At 41.4% G+C, this 24854-nt stretch overlaps 1 protein-coding gene across 1 annotated transcript; it reads right to left on the minus strand.

The window, feature by feature from the left end:
- Positions 1–4679: 4679 nt before the first annotated feature.
- On the minus strand, positions 4680–24582 carry pitpnc1b (phosphatidylinositol transfer protein cytoplasmic 1b). Its single transcript, XM_026184725.1, has 10 exons — positions 23912–24582; positions 18871–19019; positions 15537–15625; positions 15293–15300; positions 15072–15143; positions 11530–11622; positions 9278–9433; positions 7658–7721; positions 7383–7469; positions 4680–6060 (listed from the first exon to the last, which is right to left on the minus strand). Exons 1-10 carry the CDS (start codon positions 23957–23959, stop codon positions 5909–5911), a joined length of 918 nt encoding a protein of 305 aa, XP_026040510.1. The 5' UTR covers positions 23960–24582; the 3' UTR covers positions 4680–5908.
- Between the last annotated feature and the right edge of the window lie 272 nt (positions 24583–24854).

Below are 24854 nucleotides of genomic sequence, written 5' to 3' on the forward strand. Positions count from 1 at the left end.
TGGCTTCGGATAGGCTCGACTTCATGAATATAGGAGGTCTCTTGTAGTCTTACTGACTAAAGCGTACACATATTCAAACAGAGCCTTTAATACTTTTCCTTTGACACAAATTAGTCTCCAGCACCTTTTGCTCCTTTCAGTGTGGATTATGTGTTTAACCCCTTCATATTTTTGTATCAAAATCTGTCTTTCTGCTGCCAGCAGACCAGGCCATGCTTGTTATTGGTCAGATGTTGCCAACACGACCACTCTCATGAAAGCACTCATAGCTGGATTGGGAAACCCTGGATTGACTTATTGAGTTGATAACCACCTCTGTGTGACCACTTACCCTGATTGCGGTCGTTAGCGTAAGTAGAGCCAGATAACGAGAAGACTTCCTGCATATGTTTAACTTGCTTTATCGTACAGGCCACTAGATGAACAAGGCGTCCAATATTATGTGATTCAAACAAGTCGTGTTACTACAAAATGTGTTTGTAATCAACTGCACAGTGACTCTCGGCAGCAATTTCTGATCGATACTGTCACAGCTAAGGTTTCCTTTGATTTAGATACCGAATTAGTTATTTATATGTAGTTAGAACATATTGATGCTGTAAATGGAAAGCAAACCTGTGTTAGACAACAGTATACAATGCAAATGCTTCATTGTGAGTACAGGTAATTATTTAAGACTTTCATGGTACCTGCTAGGGCTGGGCCATATCATACCGTGCGTATCACGGTAATACCGGTATAATGTTAGGCAATGATAAGAAAATGAAATATCGCGATGGAATATGAGTAAAACGTGCATGCACAGTACCTTTGTTTACATACGCACATGGCGGAAAAAGCATGGCGGCGACGCAGAATGAGAAGGGCGAAAGTGGATCGTTGAATGAAACAGATGAACCAGAATTGGTTTGTAAAAATGCTGCAACTTCAGTGGTGTGGGACTGGTTTAGCTTTCATCCATCTGATACACAACAAAGCACTATTTTTGGTAGAGCATGCTAGCGGGCCGTCATTATTACCGTGTTTTTCGGAAAATACGGCACACTTAAAATCAATTCTTTGATTTTTCTGAAAAATCGACAGTGCCCCTTATAACCCTGTGTGCCTTATGTATGAATTCTGGTTGTGTTTACTGACCTCGAACAGTTTTTATGTTGTACACGGCGCTCGAAAATCTGTCAGAAATGTTTTAGTACGACTTTCGTAAGCTATGAAGCCGCACCGCTTGATGGATTGTTGGAACATTACAGCTACCGGAGGCAGGAGCCTCGCAGAGTAATACGTACTGTGCTTCAACATAATATTACCGTATTGTGTGTGTATAACCTCTTTTTAAGTTTTGTGGATATTTTACATGGTTATGCTGAGGATATGTCGGCCAATTTCCACTGGAAATGTCTTTTGGTTAAACTGTCAGCAAGGAATTTGCATTTGCACTGTTAAATTTTTATATAACTTTAATGCACATAAAAAAACAGCTGCTTGTTTAAGTGAAAATACATTGATGGGGTTTTTTGCACTAATAAAGTTGTGGAGTTGTAAAGTATTTTGTCTAGTGTCAATTATATCGTCAGTTTATATCGTTATCGCAAATTTTCAAATGTATATGGTGATAAATATTTTTTGGCCATATTGCCCTGCCCTATACAAAAATATAGCTTGGTGCTAATGAGAAATAGCTGCAGATCAAATTTAGTCCATTTCTAAGCCAGATGTTTCGTCTCTATGACAGAAAGCTTCTCAGTTTTAAAACAAAAACGTGTTTTTCCTTGAGCCCACTGTTTGAAGCATCTTTTGTTTCACAGGAGTACAGCACTTTTTCTGTAGTGTCTCTGAAGCATCTCTTGCTTTACATTAATCTTGTCTTCTGGAGTTTCTTTACAGTAATGGTGGTTTATTGTTCTTTCAGCTTATGAAGTGTCTCCTGCCATTTGTTTACAACGTTGTTCTTTGAAAAACCCAAAGAAAAAAATGTTATTGTTTGTATGTACATGCTGCAGGAAAAATGTAATTCTACCTTTGTAGATCAATAAAAACCATTGTATTCTAATGTATTCCACTCACTATTCTAATCTATCCTTTCCCATTAGCAAACATATGGGCATGCTGACTGCAATGGCTGTTATGTAATTAATAGTCATGGCGGTGCAATTAAAATTGGGAGACTTTATGCGCTTGCTGATTAAGATATTTAAAGCATGAAGTACCCAAGGCTCTTATTTTTGTGCAAGTTTCTGCTGCGTATCTTCTTGTTTATACTCGTTCGTCTTTTGTTTCCTCGAGCAAATGTGTGTTTGTGTGAGAAATGAGTGCTGCCTCTGTGTTTATGAGTGAGGCAAGCGTATGTATGCGGCGGGGAACAGTTTTTAACACTTATCCTTGACTTTTCCTTTACCCGCATGCAATTAATTACTGCCCGGAATAACGGCCCTGGGATCAGCTGCTGCTGCACTAATGAAAACACATCAGTGTAAATGCAAGGCCAGCCGGAGTGTTGTCGTGCGGCGCTTTGAGACCCTGCACCGCCATCCATTTGCAATGACAATCATTATCGCGTGAAAGCAGTGGTCTCCAACTCTATTGCAGAGGGATTGTGTGTGTTCACAGTCCCAGAGTAATCCATATTCACTTTCTTAATTGGCTCAATTAGTTCACTCAGATACTGTATGAATTTTACACTCTGCCTATCCCCAGATAAAGTCCAGTTAACGTATTACTGGGCAGAGGTTACAAATTGGGTTCCCAGTGGTAAGGCTTAATACGCGGAGGATTTAAAGTCTTTTAGGTGGTTGAGTGAGCTAAAAACTGTATTGCTTACACTGTAATGAGGGAACGCAAGCATTTTGGCCTCACCGTTTAATCTCATGGGAGTCGCATACCCATGGGAATTCACACACAGAAGCACACTCACATGACATATCAAACAATGATAGCAACACAATGGGAGGTAAATATGCTTATGATAACATTGATGGAGACCCTTTGATTCACTTAACATCCATTCTGTGGAGAATATATATCTTTTCAAACCTCGTGCTCACACACACACAACCACAATAAGACTTTATCAAGTCAGTGTTGGTGTGTGGATGAAGTTAGTCATGTTAAACGGTAAAGCTTAATGTTTATTCTCGTTTAATGTCTGAGTAAGTTACTGCACGGTCGGGAAATGGGAAACAAATGAGGTCGTTTATCGATAACTTCAAATCACGGTGATATGCACTCATCTAACCGTAACTGTCGTCCGCCTACCCGAACGTTACCCCAACCTTAAAACATGACATCACAGGGGCTTGCTTTTTGCCCCTCGTGTTGAGTACGCACATTATGTCCCCACAACATGAGTAAAATGTCACGGGGGCTCGTGCACACACCACGACGTCAGACAAATGAGGCAGTTGCATTACTGTCTGTGTAGCGTATGGAGGGCGTGTATCGATCTGGAGCAGAAGCTCGTTCATCAGTGTGGTTAAGCAAAATACCATTAAGGCTCAGGAGAAATTGTGTACACACATGGCCTGCAACCCCACACAAGCTTTTTATGCTTTTCTTTGTCAGAAACAAACCGCTGCTCAAACTGCTTTCCCATTTCCCGTTCCTTTAGCCCTGTTTCAAGGCTCCACAAAACCGAATCTGCGGGACGGCGGTGGTGCGGCTCTGGAGAACGTCGCGTATTTCTTCGACCGTGCTGCTTGTGGGGTCTGACAGGTGAACTGGGAACGGCTGGGTGATTCAGCACTACAGGGTCAGGATCTATGATAATGCACCACAGGGAACATTTCCATAAAATGAGCCCAGTACATCTTCTTTAGAGGCCCTCTTGAGGAATGAAGATGAGGACACACAGATAAAGAGAGGTGAAAGAAATAAGATCAAGGGAGATTTCGAGAATGGGGAAGCAAGCATAAAGGAGTAGGATGGAGGAGAGCTCTGACGATGGTAATAATGAGAGAGAAAATTTAATGGGAAACACAAAGAAGTGAGAGAGACAGAGGTGATGTTAGTGCAGTGCACACAGAAGTTTGTGCTCCCTCTGCAGTGCTTGTGAACCCTCCTAGCTGTGGTGAGCACTTGTGCTTTCATATCAGCCCCCTGCTGCAACTGTAAAAAGAGACAATAGGGAGCAAGATTTTTTTTTTTTTTGTGCGTATGTACTTACGTGTTTGTGTGTATATGTGACAGCACGTCTGCAGCACTTTGTTGGGAATCTAATAACAAATTGTCATGCTGGCTCTTGATTTGTATGGGTAAAAAGAAGCCATAATGAGCCCCATAATGGGAGCTATTTGGCGTGCCATTCAAAGCAAGCTGCCATGTCTGTCAATCAGGGGAACTTTCAAGTCTCTCCATGACAAGCCTGGCTTTTGTCCTGAAGTCTTGAATAATAAAGTGACAATGAAATGACAAGACGTGCGCACACACCCACCTCATCTGTGAAACAATCAGGATTCTGTGGCGTCTTGCAGCGGGGAAAACGTCTGGACTGAGCGCGTGATTATTTTCACGTCCGCTGCTGCTCGAGCTGGTTCCACATGGCACACGCGTGTGAAATTGGTGAGTGGATTACATGCGCGGTCTGTGATATACCAGCGGCTGATCAATACTGATCAAACATGGCTGATAATGTGCGGATTGAGTCCATTATTTTTGTTTAAACATGACACAGCTGAGTCATCACATTAGAGAGAATTTGTATTTATTAATCAGAGCTGTTATAAAAGACTATACAGTGTAACATCTATATGATTTTCCATCTGATTCTATTTAAACATCCAGTAATTTTACAAAAAAAAGGCAACAGCAGTACGTAACACTTTATCATACAACTTACATCTATTCAGTTTTCATTATTACACCCAGTGACAAGAACCCATTCTCCCTTTAAATGCACATGAGCTAATAATGTTATAAATGCTCACCCCGTTGATACATAATTGAAGTTTAGCTCGCGTTTGGCCCAACACTCAGCTAAGCGATCAAGGAACCAATACAATGCCTCACTACCTTCTGTCAATACACTTGGTCTGACCTATTGGCTGAGGTGGGGAGGGGGAGCTGATCCATTGCATTGACAGCCCACCCTCCTTCTCTCATGCTCTCTCATTAGATCCACTCTATTAAACTCCTTATGCATCTGTCTGTACGCTCCTGGTTGGGGGCTCGGAAACAATCGGAGAGCCCTGCTGGGGGTCCTGCACTCCACTCTAACCGAGGAACTGAGAGAAAGTGCTGAAATGCACCGTGTTTACAATCTGTCGAGGACACTTGAAGGTTATTTGTGGAAAATGTCTGAGTAGACACAAGGCGCTTGTGTGTTCTTGTGCATCTGAGCGGCATTCTGTAACATACTTCATATCAACAAAGTAAAAAGTAATGAATAATTCTTAGGTGGTGCTGGAGGATTAGTTTAGTATTTTGGGAACTGCTCTGTGCTCCTTTTTGGCAGAGAGTTAGATGAAGAGATCGATACTAGAAACTGTAGCCAGCAGCCAGTTAGTTTAGCTTAACACAAAGACAGAAAACAGAAAGAACATCAAGCTCGGCTCTCTCCAAAAGTAACAAAATCTCCCTACCAACATTTCTACAGCTCACAATTTTTTTTCTTAAAGTCAAAAAACAACAGTGAAGTACTTTTTCCCTGAGCTAGAACCGGTAACTTAAGGCAAAAAAGAAGAAGAAGGTATTGATATCATACTCTGCTCCAGAAAGCAACAAAGCATTTTCCCAAAAAACGGTGTCTGTTGGATCATGTTGCTGTTTGCATATGGGTGTGTTCATATTTGAGAGATGACATCACATGACTCTGGTGAATGTTGACACTGTATTTGAGTTGTGTTTGCACTGTGCAAGGTGTGTGTGTGTGTGTGTGTGTGTGTGTGAGAGCGAGAGAGAGAAAGAGAGAGAGGCATCATTCGGGGGTTGAGTTCAGGCGAATGGGACTGTGTGTCACGTGGGAGGGGTCAGGTACGGCTGCAGTGGTCACTCCCATCTTCTTAAGGCTGCGCTCATCTGTCACAGAGATGGAGCGAGAAAACGCAGGACGAGGGACGAGCCCTGAATCTGAGACACACAGATACATCCACTTTTACATGTGGCAAGAAAGAAGTTAAAGAGAGGAAAAAAATCAGAAGGAAAAAGGGAAAACTGTGAGCGTATTTAGGATCTTAAATTTCTGCTACTTGATTCTCCCCTGCTGTCATTCAGCTCACAGACTTGCCTTTTCATTCAATTGACTTGAGTAAATGACATCAGTTTACTTTTATTACACCAGATGAATGAAATGAAAACAATTCCTCAGTCTGTGCAGATCTGCATGCAGTGGCAGCTTTCAGCCTGTAGGGGGGCCGCGGCAGTGGAGCAGGCTGCAGCAGGTTGAGCAATGACTGCAGATTTGTTGCAGCTTGATGTGTCTCATCATAACGCACAGAGGGAGAGAAGGAGAGAGAGCGCAGGCAGCAAGATGCTACAGGCCATATTGGGAATTTTACCTTTGATATCTCCCACAGCCAACCGAGGTTCACCAGACTAACCAGCAGGTGGCAGGTTGACACCCCCCCCCACACACACACACACACATACACAATACCCACACATTCGCGCGCACACACACGTACCCACACCATATGCCCAGGCACATACCCCCACCAGGTCTGACATTTGCAGCTAAGTGCTGCAATGGTCGGTTATTTATGTTGAGAGGGCTCGTGATGGTGAGAGTTCAGCAGGTGGCTGCATTACACTGTTTATCAGACAGACGCAGTGGCATTATCACTTCATGAGCCTTCTTACCCAACCCCCCCCCCGCCCCGAACCTCACACACACACACACACACACACACACACACACACACACACACACACACACACACACACAGGCACGCACTACATCTGTCTTTCTGTCGTCCTTTTCTGGGCATACACCCTCTGTCTCTCCCTCCTCACTGCTCCTTGTGTTGTGAAATGCCTCCTGACTGCTCTTCCTTTCCCATTTTTCTCCCACAGATGTACTCCAGCCATCTGGGTACTTGTAGGGCACAGCGAAGGCACTAGTGGTGCAACCAATATCTGTTCAAGCATGCCAGTATTACATGGTTATTTATTCATAGTGTTTGCAGTTTGTTGACAGCATCTAATACCATACCAGGCTAAAAAAAAATACCTGAAAACAGCCAATGTACATCTCTTGCCTATTACGGTGTGAAATTAATAATTGTAGAGCACAAATATACATTTCAAACTTCCTGTTCCCTTTTTTTTCACTTACATCTATTCCTCCATCTCCACTCCTCTCATATCTACCTCTATTATCCCCCCCCCCGCCTTCTCGTCTCTCCTCCTCTGTGGTATTTCAGTACAGTGCAGGTCAGATGCTGAGAACTCACCTGTGCTGTTCTGGCTGCATTTGACTTTGCTGTTGGTCTTCTCTTGCATCGTCCGCTCGTACTCTCTCACCTCCTCCAAACAGAGCCCTGTGGGGAAAACAGTGCATAAACACAGGCGTGCATTGAAACAGAGTGGAAGATACATATTTAATTTAACAGGCTGTAGATCGAGGGTAAAACAACAGCAAAGTACAAGTACAAGTGCGCTGCTCAGAATAGATTATCTCGTATCTGTAAAATATAAAATTTAGCAGTTTACTGTAATTTTGACCCACCGTGCCATTCGTCTATCCATGCCACTGCCTGCCGGTGGCCAACCAGGAGAATGTCTCGTATGTTCTGCAATTACACAGAAAACAAAAACCTGTTATGGGAAGGAAATGTAATTAAAAAGCTACAGCTGTTGTGTGTAGTCGTGTGTGAAATGCTGCTTTTAGAATGATTTTACAGCAGATCAGTGTCAAAATCACGACAGTGCCTTTGTGTAATTAATTCAAACATATGAGATTACGGCTGAGATAGATGAGGATTTATTTAATAAGGAGGCTGGGGCGGGTGGATTTGGCTCTGGTTGTAGAGGTTGTTGCTCAATCGTGGTTGGTGGCTCAGTCGCTGGACCTTTTATGTGCCAAAGTGTCCTTGGGCACGACACTGAACCTTAAGTTGCTTCCAGTGGCTGGCCATCTTCCACAGCAGATCCCCTGGCATTGTTGTGTGTGAATAAAAGTGGTCCATCATGCCTAGCTAAGGACTCATTTAAATATTAGTTGCTCATTGATTGTATTGAATTTATTTGCATTCATCAACAGTTTGCAAGTAGTTGCAGCGACCAACTTCTGCAACCTTTGGGTGACCAAATGCTAGAAGTAGCTGCTTGCAACCACTTTTAGTCACTCAGGTGATTGCTCAGGATCTTGTTTCCAAACAATCGCAGTCCGAATCAGAGCAACTGCGACCTCTCTAATCGTGAAGGTTTGCAAAGGAATGAACACAGATGGATTGCCAACCTCGTTGCAATCAACCTAACTTAGTCCTCTGCAATAAGTGCACCTAGTTTGTGATGCATTTCTTTGCGCCAGGGGACTCAGTTCTGGTTACATTGCTACATAAAAGCGAGGTTTCAGAGCACCTATGTCATTTTGATCTTAAATCACTGTCATCGCAGCAAGTATGCGACCGTTTTTGGAGGAGTTTTTTGCTTTTTCTGTCCCTAAATCTATGAGGCTTTTGCTCTTGATGTAAGTAGTTAATGTTAATGTATGTTATTGGGAATTTCTGTGTATGTAGACAATTAATTTTTGTTTGGTAATGCTGTTCTGCATAGTGTGACTGTAGCATAAGGTTAAAAGACTATGAGTGCAGCGCATTTACTATTAGTTTGATCTGTTTTGCTCGGCTTTGTAAAAAAAATAGAGCCACAATCCAAACACTCTTGCTCCTCACTGACAGCGTTGGGGTGGGTTAAAAGGCATTATTGCTAGTTTAGCTGCTGGTGCTTCTGCTTTCTTTTCACGCTTCATTGCTTTGCCTCATTGCAGAGGATAAATGTTGTGAAAGTGTTTTTTTTTTCTTCCCGCCAGCTGTACAACTTCTTCCCCTAACTTGCAACTATGCTTTGTTAAAAGTGGAAAAACAGATGTTTTCTTACCGTTTTGTATAATATAATACAGATCAGAGGTCATTTGACGCCAGCAGCCTTCTTGCCGTTAATGCTGGTAATTATGCTAATGTCTTAAAATGAATGTGGTAGTGATTTATTTGTGTCACAATGCAACACATGGCACATTCATATAATAAATGACCGAATGGCATTGAAGAAGATTGTGATGTCTCCTTGACGCAGTCACGTTACAATAGCAATGGAATGAACATAAAGGGAAAGAGTTCGATCTTACTCGATGTATGAACTCCTCCGTCCTGGTCTGGAAGCCGTAGACCTCAAAGCTGCACTCCACCCTCTTATAGGAGCACATGACAGGTTTGTGGCTGTCCCTCCAGCCCTTCTCCAGAGGTCCTCGGCCAGTTTTACTTGACTGCCACAGACTCAGGTCCTTTACAGAGTAAACAGTGTGTTATAAAAGCTGTGTCTGCAGAAACTGTGACAATATCTGTGTGTGGAGGAGCCAGCAGCATGTTGCACAACACATTGCACAAGAGGAGTGTGATAACACACATTATGAATCTGATGAAAGTATGATGGGAAAGTGTTTGTGTTTGTGATCTTTTATTTCACCTTGTCACTTAATATAATTGATTGGTATGCTTGTGTAACATGCACATGTAAAGACGTGTTAAACCTTGGAGGAGAGACAATGAAAATAAGCAGTGATGCAGAGGTGTTTGTGTGGGGTGTGTGTAACTGATTTATTTAGAAGCAGAAACAAAAGGCAGTAAAGTAAAAAAAAAAAAATAGGTATGTGTTTTTGTCTTAGTGGATCATTGTTTGTATATTAAGCACTATGCATTATGAGCCATTATCACTTAAAAGACAATATTTTGAGTTGGATGTGACTTAAATGTCTGTTTGAGTAGTCTTAGCTTAATATAAAGTCAGGAAGTGGGAAAATCAGCACAGGAAAAACAAAACAACAACAAAGCCCCACTAGTTTAAGTAATCAACAATCTGATCAATGCAAAATGCAGATAATAAAATGACACATCAAGTTAGAGAAAATTTTAGACTGTTCCACAGCAGGAAACAAGCATATAGATCATTTGCATGAGCTGTTGTTCTGACCTATAGCTGTGGGTTTAAGTGGATCTAGCGGTCATATGAAGAAATGCATGCAGAATGCATTTTTTAGATATGGCATGTCTTGGCACATAGAAACAAAGTTTCATATCACCTCTTTAGTGCTGCTTCAAAGGATTTATCTTTTCCATCACTGTTATCAAGTTTCTTTGTTGCAACATGTGAAAAATTCTCCCCGCCTGAGACTCAAACTTCAGTCACTAAAGTGTTTTATTTGCCTTTTTGCGTAAAGTTTCTTGGCTTTGAGAGTAGAAATGCCCATATATGTTGATTCCCCCAGACAAACTAATATGATTTTTGGGTGGAGTTTTTCAGTTGGTTGCATGCTTGCCATTAATTAAAAATGATGTAATTCATATTTATTGAAAAGGGCATACATAAATGGAAATACAGGATCGACCTGCTTCTTGTTCTGTTTTCTTCAGTAATGTTGAGGTCCGGGCAGGAGGCCAATCGATGAACACTAGTGTTTAATTGTTGTTTTTAATTCAGGTAAGCTTCAACTGCATTGGAGCATGTGTGTTTGAGTTCACTGAAGCTGTTGCCAGTCAGACACATTATGGATGGTACTACACAGTGGATTAAGATCTGATAGGACTTATCATCGTTCACAGTTCCATCAGTTTTGATAAGATGCCCAACACCACTGACTGAAATGCAGCCTAAACCATGACAGCGCCTTCACCGTGTTTTACAGATGGCTGACACCAACCTCTCTCCTAATCTGCTTCATACATATCAACGACAGCTTGATCCAAATTTGGATTCATCACTCCACCAGACCTGTTGCCACTGATTTTGGAATACCTCAGCCTTTTCTCTCTGTTTTCACTTCACGCAAAATATTATTTCATGCCTTTCAAACTGTGATGTCTTTGGTATTTTTCATGGATTCAACTAAAGAAATGTGACCAAATTGACAGACTGCTAGTAACAAAGTGCCTAAAGATGCAATTTAAAACCGGTTCTTTGCTAAATTGTCTATTATGTGTAGACACAACACTGATTCATTCCTCGAGGTTGGTGCCTTTTTATGCTTGAATGATTCATAGTTCAGTGTTAAATGGTTGAAGAGAAAAAAATACCTCTGAAAATGTTCCTGTGCAAGGACTGGACTGAGAATTAGTGAAAAAGCAGCCAAAATCCAAAGCAAAGTTAGTGGGTATATGTTTGAATTAAGTAAGCTTACAGTTTTGGCTACTTGTCATTAAACCAAGTCTCCTATTTATTTTTTCACTAAATGCTGAACTATTCTTGGAAAGCAATCACATAGTTTTCCATTTGGAAGAGAAAGAAAATCAGAAAAAACAACTTTTTTTTGTTCACAGTCATTTGTTTGCACCTCTGTGAAGCATATGTCCATGTTTGTGGGTTTTTTGCCAGTGCAGTGAGTACCTCTGATTCTTTGTAGTGCTTTTCAGGGATGGGGTCACTCAGGATATCCAGGAAACACACATTCTCTGCTGGGGTTGGCTTGTCCCCAAACACCTACATCCAAACAGATGGGGGAGGTCACACAGTTAAATGACAGCAGACGCACATACACCCACCCGTAGTGTCACACACGTACAGTCACTCACTCGGCATAGAGCGGGACTAAGAGAAGATGAGTAACAGTGTAGAAAACGGAGGTCACACACCATAACACCCCTCACTATATCCCACCCGGAGGCCCTTGGAGCAAATCACACTGGTGCAAACAGAGGAGCGAACAGATAGAGAGCAGAGGCGGGGGATGAGGGGAAAAAAACAAGGACATATGAGGGGTATTAAAAGAGAGGGGGGGAAAAAGTTATGAGAGCCACGTACACTTTTCCTTGAGAGAATGGAAGAAACCTGGAGAGAGAGGGAGAAAGAGACGAGACTGCACTTTTATCTGACCTTGTTTAAAATTTGCTCTAATGCCGCACTGGAGTTGTTCATTTCACAGCTGAAAACTAACAAATAAGAAAAACCTGGGGTAAAATAATAGCCTGCTACGCTCCTGCGGTGTTGTTGTTAGTCTGTGTCTTCACAAGGTCTTGCTCCCTTTTATGGAATGTGTTGTGTTAGCTGCGTGTTTGTGTTGCCTTCTACAAGTTGCTTGGGGTTTTCTCACGGTGTCGTAACGATTGTCAATTGAATTGTATAAACACCATAACTGTTATAAGGACATGCAAGAAAAAATCTATTCATATATATGAGGCCCTGAAAGCTTAAAATTTGGGGGATTTTTTTAAAAAAAGAGGGGGAAAAAAAATAAGTGTTCAGCATTGATAGTTCAGAGCAAAAAGGTTGTTGCTCCAAAACTCCTGATTGGAGGTCCTTCTGTGTACTACTTGTGCCTCTGTGTATTTTCTTTAGGTGGTCTTTAGGTGGCATGTTAGGCTAAATCAGGTGTGGCTGTTAGCCAAGGTGTTGTCTCCTTTCCTTGTGATTGATTGGCAGCCTGTCCAGGGTGGACCCCGCCTCTTGCTCACTGTCATCTGGAATAGGCTCCAAACTCCAGAAAATGAGCGGATGCGGTCCAAATTGGTATTTTGTTAGCTCAAATTGTATGCACTGCTTTGTAGAAGGATCGTATTTTATAATCTCTCCGCATGCTTTGTATGTAAAGCCTGATTTGTAAAGCATACACTTAGGTGGGTGAATAAGTGCAGCTGAGTAAAAAGTATGATATTTCCCTTGGAAATGTGGAAGTACACTAACAGCAGGGGTTAAAGTGAGCGGGAACGATCTGGAGTAAATAAGTAAATAAGTCTGATTGGCAGTTTCATACATAATAAAGTCCAGCAAGCTCATTTTCCGGGTGCTGCAGCCTGGCGTTCCTTCCAGCTGCGGCCATGGAGCTACTCAGTCAAGAAATAAGAAAGTAATGTCACCCCACGATCCCGCCTCCTCACTCAGCATCCTTTCTTTCCATTCTCATTCCTGCCCTCCCTGCATGCGTGCACATGTTGATAGTGTTAGGTTCACTTAAATCTAAGTGTCTTCAACACCTTGGTAACGCTAGACAAGTGTAGCGTTACCAAGCTAGACAAGTGTAGCAGGCGTAAAAGGAGTTGCTTTTTCCCCCCAAAGCAGCAGATCATTTCAAATGCAGCCTTTCAAATGGGGCTCAACAAATATGACCAAACACACAAGCTGTTTTCAATATGCAGCCTGGCCATCTGTCTTACTCGCTACTGGGAGAGTATCTGTACTTTGCAGTTAGAAAGAGTGGCAGAAAGAGAAAGTGTCAAATTATTTCTAGGATAAAATCTGCTCAGTAAATGAATTTGAACTGGAATAAATTTAATGCTCGCATAAATAGTTCCTTTCATTCAGTTCTTTTAATCAGGCTGTGGGTATTTAGACTACGTGATGTGTAGTTAAAGTTATCTGACTAATGATATTTAGAAATGATACTAAATGAAATGGTAATTGTTTTTGTGTTATTCAGAGGCTGTGTGAGAATACAAACGAGTTCAAGCTCGTGCACTGAGAGCTGTACTGAGTTGGTATGTTTACTGTTACAACAGTTAGGTCAGGTCAGTAGTTCTCAAACTCGAGTTTGCAATAGTGGCGTAGAGGACGAGGAAAAATATGGAGAGAAGCTGACTTAAATAAATAAAATTTAAAATAAATAAACATATTTTTGTTTCTGAAGCTGGGCATGCTAGACAAACTTTCAGAATCAGTGGTTTACGGTGGCATTCGTCTGTTCACATTTCCTTCTAGACAACATATCTAAGAGTTGCTCCACATGTAATGGATTAATCCCAGAGTAACTAGATGAAGCACTATGAAAGGAAGATGCTAAAGTAATGTAAATACTTAAACTTATACTACCATAAACAGCATAAAACGTGGACGTAGCTTCAAGGTCGGAAAAATTAAGCCAACACTTTAAGTGCCTCAACCGTGCGTCCTATCTGAAGGCCACTAGATGATGATAGCTGTGGTTTTAAAAGAGGACTTCCAGTCCTTTTAGAAGTCAATACAAAGACAGCTTCTCTAAACACTTTTCTGCTGAATTCAAGGGTTCGGCCTCTCATTCTGGGTCATATTATATTAAAAAAAGGATCAGGTGGTTTAACAGGCAGACCCCGCCCCTCCACATCACATCTGTCTGTTGCAAGATGGCAACAGTGGAAACGCTCATGTTGAGGCTTCAAAGCGAGACACCAGAAAACGGTGGGTGATGTCAGGGTAGCTACATCCGTCTCTTATGCTGTCTGTAGTGGTTTATAAAGGGGAAATATTTCAGTGAGAAGGTGGTAGAGACCAAAAACTGAGCAAAACTGAGTGATTAATTGATCACATACACCAGTTAGCCATGCAGCGACACGACTAATTGGCTGATAGCGTTGCTCTGTAATCTTTGATGTGTAAATAAACAGCTGTTTGCTAACAAATTACCAACTTAAAAGATTAAGGCATCTCAATTTGTTCCCCCTAGTGTATAAAACACATGTCAGTGTGCATGTATGTGGTTGCCACTCAAACAGCAATGGGACTGTTTGGAGTAAACTCGTGTAACCTGAAACTACATGACATAAAACTAGATTCACTGGATGCACAGCCCAAGAAACAACTCTTGGATCTATGCATTTTTTGTTTTGTTTTTTTTGGTTCTCCTGTCTTGACTTTTCTCAATTACACCAGGCAAACACAAGTGCCAGACAGAGCTGCAATTGCTGGTGACTTTCTGTCTGTGTGTGTCTTTGCGTGCCTTGGACAAAATGCATCGTGGCAGCCATGATCAGCACACTGCATGTCTGGTTAATAGATCTGCCAATACTGCATTTCGTGCCTTGCTTGTTTTCCTTGTAATGGGCGCATCAATTTGATGAACATTTTTGTAGTGCTGCAGAGAAAATTGCAATTTCTCTCCAGACCCTTGTCGTTCTCCTCCCCCTCGTCTCTAATCACTCTATTTTTCTCACCTCTCACAACCCCCCTCTTACAATACTCACGTTATCGTTATCACCATTGTTGTTCTCGAATCTTGTCTCAATACGGATGCTGAACTTGGGGAGGAATGATACCTACAGGGTGACAAAGAGGAAAAATGGGGGGTGGAGGGTTGAGGGGCAGAGATAGTGTGAAAGCAGGCTGCAGATTAGATCCTCTGATACTGGAAAGAGATGAGCTCTGTTGCATTCATGTACAGTAAATGATGTGTGAGAATACTTACTGAGTACTCTGCAGCACCGGGGACATTCAATATAGATGGGAAGAAAACAGCATAAGTAACTCGTATGCTTGAACATGAAATTGCGCCCACACACATGCAATTTACCACAAGGGAATACATGCATACATAGTTATGAACATTTGATGTCACTTGAAAAAGCATCTGTTTTCAGTAAACAAGCTTTGTATAATGTATTGAGGTTAAAATAACTCTGTGTTTAACACAAAGAAAGGCAAACACGCACCTGTGATGGTGTATGGGTAGAAGTTCCAGGCCTTCTCCGTAACGTAGAAAAATCGAGGGACAAATGCTTTTACCCAAGATGGCAGTTTACTGAAAGCAAAGAAAGAAGGATCACCGTTGCAGAGTGTAAGAGCAGGAGAGATTATGAAGGGAGAGACGGAGAGATCCTGAGTGGGTCTTGTGCCGTTTATAGCCAGATTACCTGTAGGCTACTCTCACCACAGCATTCATTTGTATGACTCATTCTCAATTACACCTGTGGTGATGAACTGTTACTGTAGCTCCTAGGTCCCATGTCAGAACATGATTGAAGTAGAATACAGTGTGTGCGTGTGTGTGTGTGTGTGTGCGTGCGTGCGTGTGTGTGTGAAGAGAGAAAGAGCATGCGTGTGTTCTTACATATCTTTACTAATGAAGACCAAATGTCCCACAAGCACATAAAGATTAGAAAAATCCTCCACAGTGTGAACACGTCTTTACTTCTTTGAGAGTTTATTTTAGGATTAGGCCTTGGGTTTGTAGTGGTGATTGGAATAAGAGCTGAGGTTACATGAGGGTAATGAGTGAGGTTATTTCAGGGTTAGGAAGTGAATTTAGAGTTAGGAGATTTATGTTATATTTGAGACTGGGCTTTCATTATGAGCACAATTAACTGATGGGCTGTCAGCCTGAGCACAGAGAAAAGTACATGGACACAATACTCTCTCGCAGAGCAGCATTATTAAACCTTTTTACTTGTAGCAGTGCAAACACACTTAATCATGTAGGAAAAATCAACTCCTATTTAAGGTTTATAATCAGTGTGCAGCCTGTGGCTGGTTTATAACTCTTATCACTCACAGGGTGTGAAATACTCCGTTTTGTAAACAGAGCAACAATTTCACCTCTGACTCATCATTTATGGGACCGCTTGGTTTCACAATGAAGCACACTGATTAACTGTATTTTCAGAATATAGTGTTAATATTAATGTGCTATTATACTGGGTATATTGCAACTGAAATTGCAGTCTCATGGCTCAGACACTCCAAGAGTAAAAGGACAAAACCTCAGTGTGACTAGAAACAAATCGGTTGCCCTTTGATTTGGTGACCAATTGCAAATAGCTGCAGTGAACACTTTGATTGGAGGCAGCTTGTCTCCAACCAACTGCAGTCCAACTCAGATTGCCTGCAGTCTTAGACAAATTGGATTAAGTTTGCAAATAGTTGGAGTTGAGTTTATAGTTGAGCTCTAAATGCAGACATGTTACCGACATGTAGCAATCAGTTTGAGTAAGTCTGCGCTGATGAGTGATCTGTGACAAATTTAGTTGCCGTAAGGGACTTGACTCAAGTGACTGCCGACTGAATGTCCTGCAGCAACGTCACTTTTAGGGAGGAATTTCTGAATCTCTGTTTCACATCCCCAGAGTTGTGCAATATTAAATACTTAGATGAACTATTTAATCTTAGATGAACTATTTAATCTACGTACTTAATATTAGTTTCTGTTCGACTGGATTTTCTGCGTATGTAGATAGCAGCAGATGCCAACAACTTTGTTTTTTTGGTAATTTATTAATTATTTGCCGTATTGTAATGAGCAGATTCATTAAAATTAAAATTAATCTAAAATTAAAATGTCAAATAAAATGAGCAGATTCTCTTGGCTGATAAACTTACTAACCGACCTTCTTATTTTTCAAACATGACCATGAATTACATCCCAGTACTTGAAAGCACCGATGCCAGTGGGCACTGCAATGCCAGTAGCTTTGGATAAAATGGCAGCATGTGACACCCTGGGATGTCTGTATAGTTTTAAGTGGAGGAAAAAAACAGGGCAATACCATGCTAATAAATTATGGTATGAAAGTTGTCACAAATACATTGTAGCACTAGCTTGACATTTTGGGAAATGTCAGTTCTGCTTACCAAAAATGGGATGCTGGCAGCGTACATGCCCAGATCCAAGCCAATAGGCCGGGCATTTTACCCATTTAAAGTTTGAGAATATGTTTATATAATTTAACGACCCCTTATCATTCGCTTTACCAGATAAAAATGCAAAGCTTGAATGCCAACTATTCTGGGGGAATCATCATTGGGAGCCAAGTACTTGGTGGTTCAATTAGTTTTTTCCCCATATATCCTGTTAGATGACTGATTTGCATGTGAAGACCACTGCAGGCCTCCGGTGGAGTTTCCTCTGGCTTTAGCCTGACCAATCATCAGTTCTTTTGTGGTGAAGAGTTGTATGATAAGAAAAACACTCTCAGTATGTGTATAAAACATGAAGTGACACCCACCTAAAAAGATCAGAGAGGAATAAAAGACTGGATATGGTGGAAACAGTAAGTCTCATTCCATCCACAGGCAATAAATTTCACCTACCAGCACTAATTAACTCACTGTCTGGCTTGCTGAATCAACACTGTTGTATAAAAACAGTAGATTTAGTTTTTATTGGAGGTTTTGCAGTCCAAAGTTAAAAAAAAAACAAAGAACTTGCATAACAGTCAACTGACGTGACTTTATGTTTGAGCTAAACACTGTATCATATAATAATTAAGAGTTTATTTCCCAAAATGTTACATAAATACTTCAAAAAAAAGGTTTACAATGTTCTGTTATGTACTCAAGACTACACTCTATAAACATTCACATCTATGTCCTGTAAAAATATGCATATAGACAAGTTACATATTAACACCTGCAGTCACAATAGCTATCGATGGCTTTCGCTTTATTCTGTAATTTTCTTTCCTGTTTTTGTCTTTTTTCCCCTACGTGTAAATAATATTTGTCTTATGTAAATATTGTCACTTCTTTCTTACAATAACAGAGTTCTGATAGACCACTTAGAAAAGCTTACCAGGGGTTAAACACATCCATTATTTGAGTGTAAGAACTTGGAGGTAATTATCTGTAGTTTTTCTACGTGTGGTTATACTGTGACTAGACTCTGACTGCCAACAAACTTTGTCAACTCTACAAAGAAAATTTAATGAGAGGCTAAATCTTCCCACATACCCTGCAATTACCAGCACCGGGATGATGTGCACGAGTTATGCCCAGCTAGAGAACTTTACTTACGTAATCCAGTGTTTACTGACCTCACGGTACAGTAATATTTCCACTTATACCTCAGCATGTCTAGACAAAGGGTGTTTGGACTTTGTAAACAGGCAGGTCGCAATGCACGCTGGGTGTTACTGTGTGTTTCGTGTAACTTGGATCGCTGAGATGTGAAGCTTTGCAGCGCAGCGATCAGAACACGGCAATCAGTTATTCTAATGGCCCGTCATGTGTACATCATTAGTGCAACAACACAATCAAAGAGTTTAATTGTACCTGCTGAGGTAGATTCGTTTCTCGGTCAGCTGCCCCGCTCCGTACTTGGGGTGATTATCTGGCTCATTCCTCACCACCTCCACCCCCTCTCCCCCACCACTCTGCTCACAGCTGTGCTTACTGATCATGTACAACTGCCCAATCCTGTACTGGAGCCCGAGGAGAGGTTTAGGATGAGGTTTATGGCGGAGAGGACGGGGATGGCGTGAAGAGAAAAGAGAGAGAGAGAGAGAAATGTGGTGAGATAATGGTAAGCACAAAGCAAAAATCTCCCTCGTCCTCCTCCTGCTAATCCTCAAGATGCCATCCAAAGGGACACATTTAGAGTGCGGCCTTAGTTGAATTAACCAAGTGTTTGTTGACTGTGGTCATCCTTCGTTTAAACACACAGGTCCTCACGTTCATCTACCATAAACATGTAGCCTTTGAAATAACTCACACATTTATGCTTCATTTTTTTGCAAACAAACAAAATAAATATGAATTTGCCGTGAACTCAAAGCCATATCCAAATAACAGGCACTGCTGCTTGAGTCAGTTCTCAGAGGTTTTGCAGCTGTAGCCTCTCTCGTCTCTCGGTCTGGTACTGGAGTAAATTTTAATCCCATTTTTAGTCGCTTTTTTACATTTAAATTACTTCAACATTTATTCTACACATACATTTGAACCATAATAAGGAACTGCATCTTTACTGCTGCATTTAACTAAATCGCAAAGTGCACATTCGATTTTACTCTTCACTCCTCTCTGTGTATCATTATCCAACTGTTGCTCGAGCAGCTGTAGTTGCTCTTCAGAAAAGTTGTATTCTTAATCTGAACTTTTTGGGAATATTTTAAAGACTGGAATTGGCATTTAAGCTGAAGGAGGGCAGACCAAATTTCTCATGGAGCATAATAATGGATATGAGGACTTAAATAAGAAAAAAATTCATCCATAACAAATCAATACAATGCAGGTCCCATTGAAGAAAATGTAATACCCATCTGCCACTAAGAGGAAGTAATGAGAATGATGGCAGAAAATCCTCCTGGCAGCAGGTTCACCCTGGTTGCTGAGTCCGGTTTTGTCTCGACAGGCACTTACTCAGGGCTGCTTAGGCACAGGCTTTGTATTTGCTCTTCATTTTTCAAATCTTAGCCACTTGCTGTGTATAAAGATTTCCCTAAAGTTCCATTTCAGATATCAAAAAATTAATTTGGCTAGTGAGAGTGATTGCCTAGTGTCTAAATTAGGGGAAGGGACTTTGTTCTCTGCTGCAGCCCCAGTTTGTGCACGCTGATGAGGGAGTATTTTGTGTTAGTTAGTCTAAAGAGGACAAGGGCTTTGGGCATCTGGAGTATCTCCTCGTTTAGCTAAGCCTGATACAATCAGTGTATTTAAAAAAAATCTCTCACAATAATTCTTTTCATTTCTTGCAGTGCTGCTGCTGCTGCTGTTGGTCGTTCTCATCTTCTCTCCCTAATCTTGTTTCTATTTGCATTTTTCTGTTTGCTGCAGTTGTAAATCACTTGGTAAACTTTTGTTTATAAAGTTATGAAAAAGCTGAGAAATTGTGCCATAAAGCGCTTCGCTGTTCTGCTGTGACCACCATAATGCAATTCATTTTGTTGCCCTATATTGCTGTGGCACTAAAGCATTATTCTAATTAAAAGCAGAAACAGAAAGATTGGGAGGAAGAGAGAAAGAGGACGGCAGACATCAGATTGCCATCCTTCACTGTGCTTTGCTGACATCATGTGACACTCCTCCTTCTTGTTCCAATTACTGTGGAACGTCAACATTCAATATTTACTTCTTGGATATTCATGGGACTTAATTAATCATAGTGATGGGTGCTTTAACACCATCTTAAAGCCAGCAGACCGCAGGACAGAGAGCTCCTCCCACACAAGTTATGAATCTTTTCCCCCCGTTTTAGGAAAAACAAGGAAGTGGAAAGTATCTTTCTTTCCTTAAATCACTACATACAGGTCAGGAGGGATCGTTGTCAGCTCTGGGAATGTGTTTCCTCTTACTGTTTCGTTTTTACAGCCCAGGATTTGCTTTACAAGAAATGTCGTCAGACTACAAATACAACGCATTATCAGGACAATGCCATGATTCATGATTAAAATATTTACCAGCTTTTGTCTTTGATCGTCAACTAGCAAAACACAACGACAACAATGACAATTAAGGGTGGAAAATTTGTGTTCAACGTTTCCCAGTGGCGATTTACACTTTATGCACTTTATTAGATACACCTGTTTAACTGGTCCTTAAAACAAATATTGAATCAGCCAATCACATAAGAGCAACTCAGTGCATTTAGAAATGTAGAAATTGTCAAGACGAACATCAGAATGAGGAAAATAGTTGAAGCAAGTGACTTTGAATCTTGCACGGTTGTTGGTGCCAGTTTTTCCTGAACTGATGATCTACTGGGACTTTCCCCCATAGTGATCTGTAGGGTTTACAAGAAATGGCCCAGTGAAGAGCATCTCTCCTGCATATGAACGCACAACATGAACCCTCAAGCTGACGGCCTAGTTTCAGAATACCACTATATTGGCATACTATAGGCCCCTTTGTAACAACTGAGCATTGTTTTAATGTGGCAGCATGCCCGACCTTGCTGATCCCTTTATGAGCACAGTTTATCTATCTTCTAATGCCTGCTTCCAGCAGTACAATGCACTATATTATTGTATTAGCCCTTTATTTATCCAGGTAAAAATCTCATTGAGATTAAAAATCTCATTTCCAAGAGAGACCTGGCACCACGGCAGCAAAAATCCAAAACACATGCGGCACATAATAACATAACAACATATCACAGAACTGAGATCATCTCTCAGTGGTTTCTTGAACATGACACTCTACACAAATGACCTTCACAGTCATTGTCATGTGTTGGATGGGGAGATTCTCATCATGAACGTTGGTTTATACTGCATATGTGTCTGTATTTATTTGACCCTGACTCTCAGCTCTGCACACAATTTGCTATGTACCCAGACCCAGTGTATGTGTACAAATGTCACATAAAAGATTTTTATCTTATCTTTATCTTTATCTTCAAAGTTAAAAATGTCACATTGATTCATTGCTGTAAAGCAATAAACATACAATCTTCTAAGAAGTCTGAATATTTTTTATGGGGCGCTGCATGTTCCTGTGACACTGCCTTTTTCATACACACCTCTGTGAGAGGTGTCTCTCAAATAAGGATACTATTTGTATTATAAGTGCATTAATACCGTACTTCAGTGGAGTATTTGAGTAAACGTGCAAAAAAAGTTACTTTCCACCATGAAGCCTTATTTAGTCTGCACTCTCATACAGTGGTGCTAGGCAGCATAAGATTAACAGTACCCTAGTGTAAGGGCTTTGGTGAGGGAGAGCCAGTGGGGGGGGGGGGCAATCAGTTTTCATACACCCCTAAATGGTTGTAAAACCTCACAGACCCAAATAGCAACAAACAAAATTATGATCGCTGTGAGCGTGAATCCTGTTTCCAACATTTCATGAAACAAGATTTGTGGTTGAAAGCAGCAATGCTGAAAACACAGACAAAGGGCACGCTTGAGTGAGGCCTTCTTTTCTGTAGCGACTGAGAGTCGTTAACAAGTTTGAACACTGCAGTTTCCTCCCTGCCAAGAGAATAACCAAGACCACAGAGACACAAAAGCCCGTGTTCCTCACTTTCAGATGAAGTTTTTTTTTCAGATACAAGTTTGTAATTTATTTAACCACAAACGTGAGTGACAGTTTGCACACTGCAGAACTCCAATTTTCTTATTCATTACATCTCGTAGCGTGTGACGTTTCGTGAACCATCTGCTTTTCATCAGACAGTAGAAACACAGGTCAGCAGGCAGTAATGTAATAATCAGACAGTGTCTTACATAGGACAAGCCTTCATACGTATCGCTTTGGCGTGAATCAGAAAAAAATTGGAAACAATCCCAGCAACAAATAGAAGAAAAAGATATACATCGTGTCTCAAGCAATATCTAACAATAAAATGACTGAAACAAATGGTTAGATTACAATTTGATTTCTTTAATTAACTAAATATAGATGGTGCAGTGCTCTGTGTATCCCTTCTGTTCTACAGCAAGTGTCTGGGTTAATTTGGCTGAATACTTTAATGGGGACATATAATTAAGAAGAGTTTGAGAACCATTGCTCCAAGTTATTTTTAGCATGTGCCTGTGGAAGAAATAGAAAGTGAATCAACAACAGAACCGACACACCTACCTACCACCTGAGCCACTATCACCTGCCGCCTGTTTCTTTTCTTTGGCAAAAGCAACACGGAACATTCTTTGCCACGGTGCGGGTGTGCTGTGCACGTCACACTTGAAAATCTGCTCACTTTAATAGTGGAGCAAAGGTTGTGGTCTGTTGCGTGGTTCCTATTATGATTTGATACCTCCTCAAATAAACTGCAGTTAAACTCACATTACACTTAAGCGAAAGAGGATTTGCTGCAAGCTCGAGTTCTGTGTGCCCTGTCCTGATACTGTAAATCCTATTTTGGACTGCTATTTGTCACTGTCATTGTTGTGGTAACAGGTAGAAGTAAGCCGGTTGGGGGTAGTGGAGACGACAAGGACATTTCTTTTTGAAGGGCACTTTAGCGCATAACAACCTCGTCCGCTCACCTTTTCCCTCTCCAGCAGGATCTCTTTGTTTTTCCACCCGCAGGCCAAATGCCTTTAAGTTGGGATCTTAACCAGTCTGACTAGTTTGAGCTTGGAGCGCTCAAGCAAATGTAGAACGTGTAGTGCTGTCCAGGTGTTGTACGCTTGACTCATCGCTCTATCCCAATGTGGAAAAAGCTCCCACAGGGCAGCTGCGGGGGGGTCTCAGTGCTGTGTTGGCATTTTGTCTTATCAGTACGTTCACACCTTCACGATTACAAGTAAACAATAAGAAAAAAAAGACCAAACAAAACATTGCCGCAGTTAAAATAACCCCCAAATTTTTGCTTTTCACTTTTAAGTGGTGGGAATTGTGTGTGTAAAAGCGTGGGAAAGACAAACACACTTACCTCATCCACGGTCAGTGGCATGCATATGCGGTACTCTTTCATCAACATGGTGCTGATACCGGGAGAAGTTTTTTTGGGGGGAAGTAAACAGTGGGATCGTGCTTGAGTTTGTCTATCTCAGCTGACTCGGTTGCATAGTAGACAAACTCAGGCAGGCAACACACCACCACAGTGACCTCTTTTTTTTTTTTTTTTTTTTTGGTGACGCTCTTCTTCTTTTGTTTTTGCTGATGTCAGTAAACCGTGGAGTTAAGTCCAGTGTTCTCTGTCAATGAGTGTCTGCAGTTTTCTTACTTTCCCTCCCTCGCTCACTCCTCAGAGCCTCGTCTCTCCCTTCTTGTTTCGCTTCCTCAATTTAATCTCCTGGACTTTTTTTTTTTAAACTGCTGTCTCTCACTTTTTTCTCGCTACTCCCTCCTTTTCTTCCTCTTCTCGGCTGCACCTTCGCTTTGCTGTTTCTCTCTCGCTCTCTCTTTCTTAATTTCTGTTTCTTTTCTTTCTGCTGCAGTGAAAAAGTAGTAATTAGTGCTGAGGTAAGATGTAAACCTACTATCAACAGCTCTGCCTGTCCTTTCCCCTCCGTCCCTGTCTGTGCTTTGTTTAATTCCTCCTCGTGTGTAACCTTGCTGTCTGCTCGGTGCTCCTCCCTTTCCACTCAGCCACACGCCGCTGCTTTCAGTTTCTCACAAATTCCTTTGCGGCTCCCCTCCTTATCTTTTCTTTTTCCCTCTCCCTCCCCCTTCTCTCCCTCTCCCATAGTATCCACTCCCCGCCCACTATACTTTACCACCTCTTCACCTGCATCACCCCCATCCTCCCCTCCCTGCCTCAGATCCTTATCTGTTCTTTCTTCTCTGTGGCCAAAACTGCTGTAAGCAATAACACTCGCATCTTTCCATATCTGGCACCTGTGCTAGTCCAAATTTGAAGCACATTTCTTAAA

Source organism: Astatotilapia calliptera, chromosome 11 (genome assembly GCF_900246225.1).
Source record: "Astatotilapia calliptera chromosome 11, fAstCal1.2, whole genome shotgun sequence".
NCBI lineage: Eukaryota > Metazoa > Chordata > Actinopteri > Cichliformes > Cichlidae > Astatotilapia > Astatotilapia calliptera.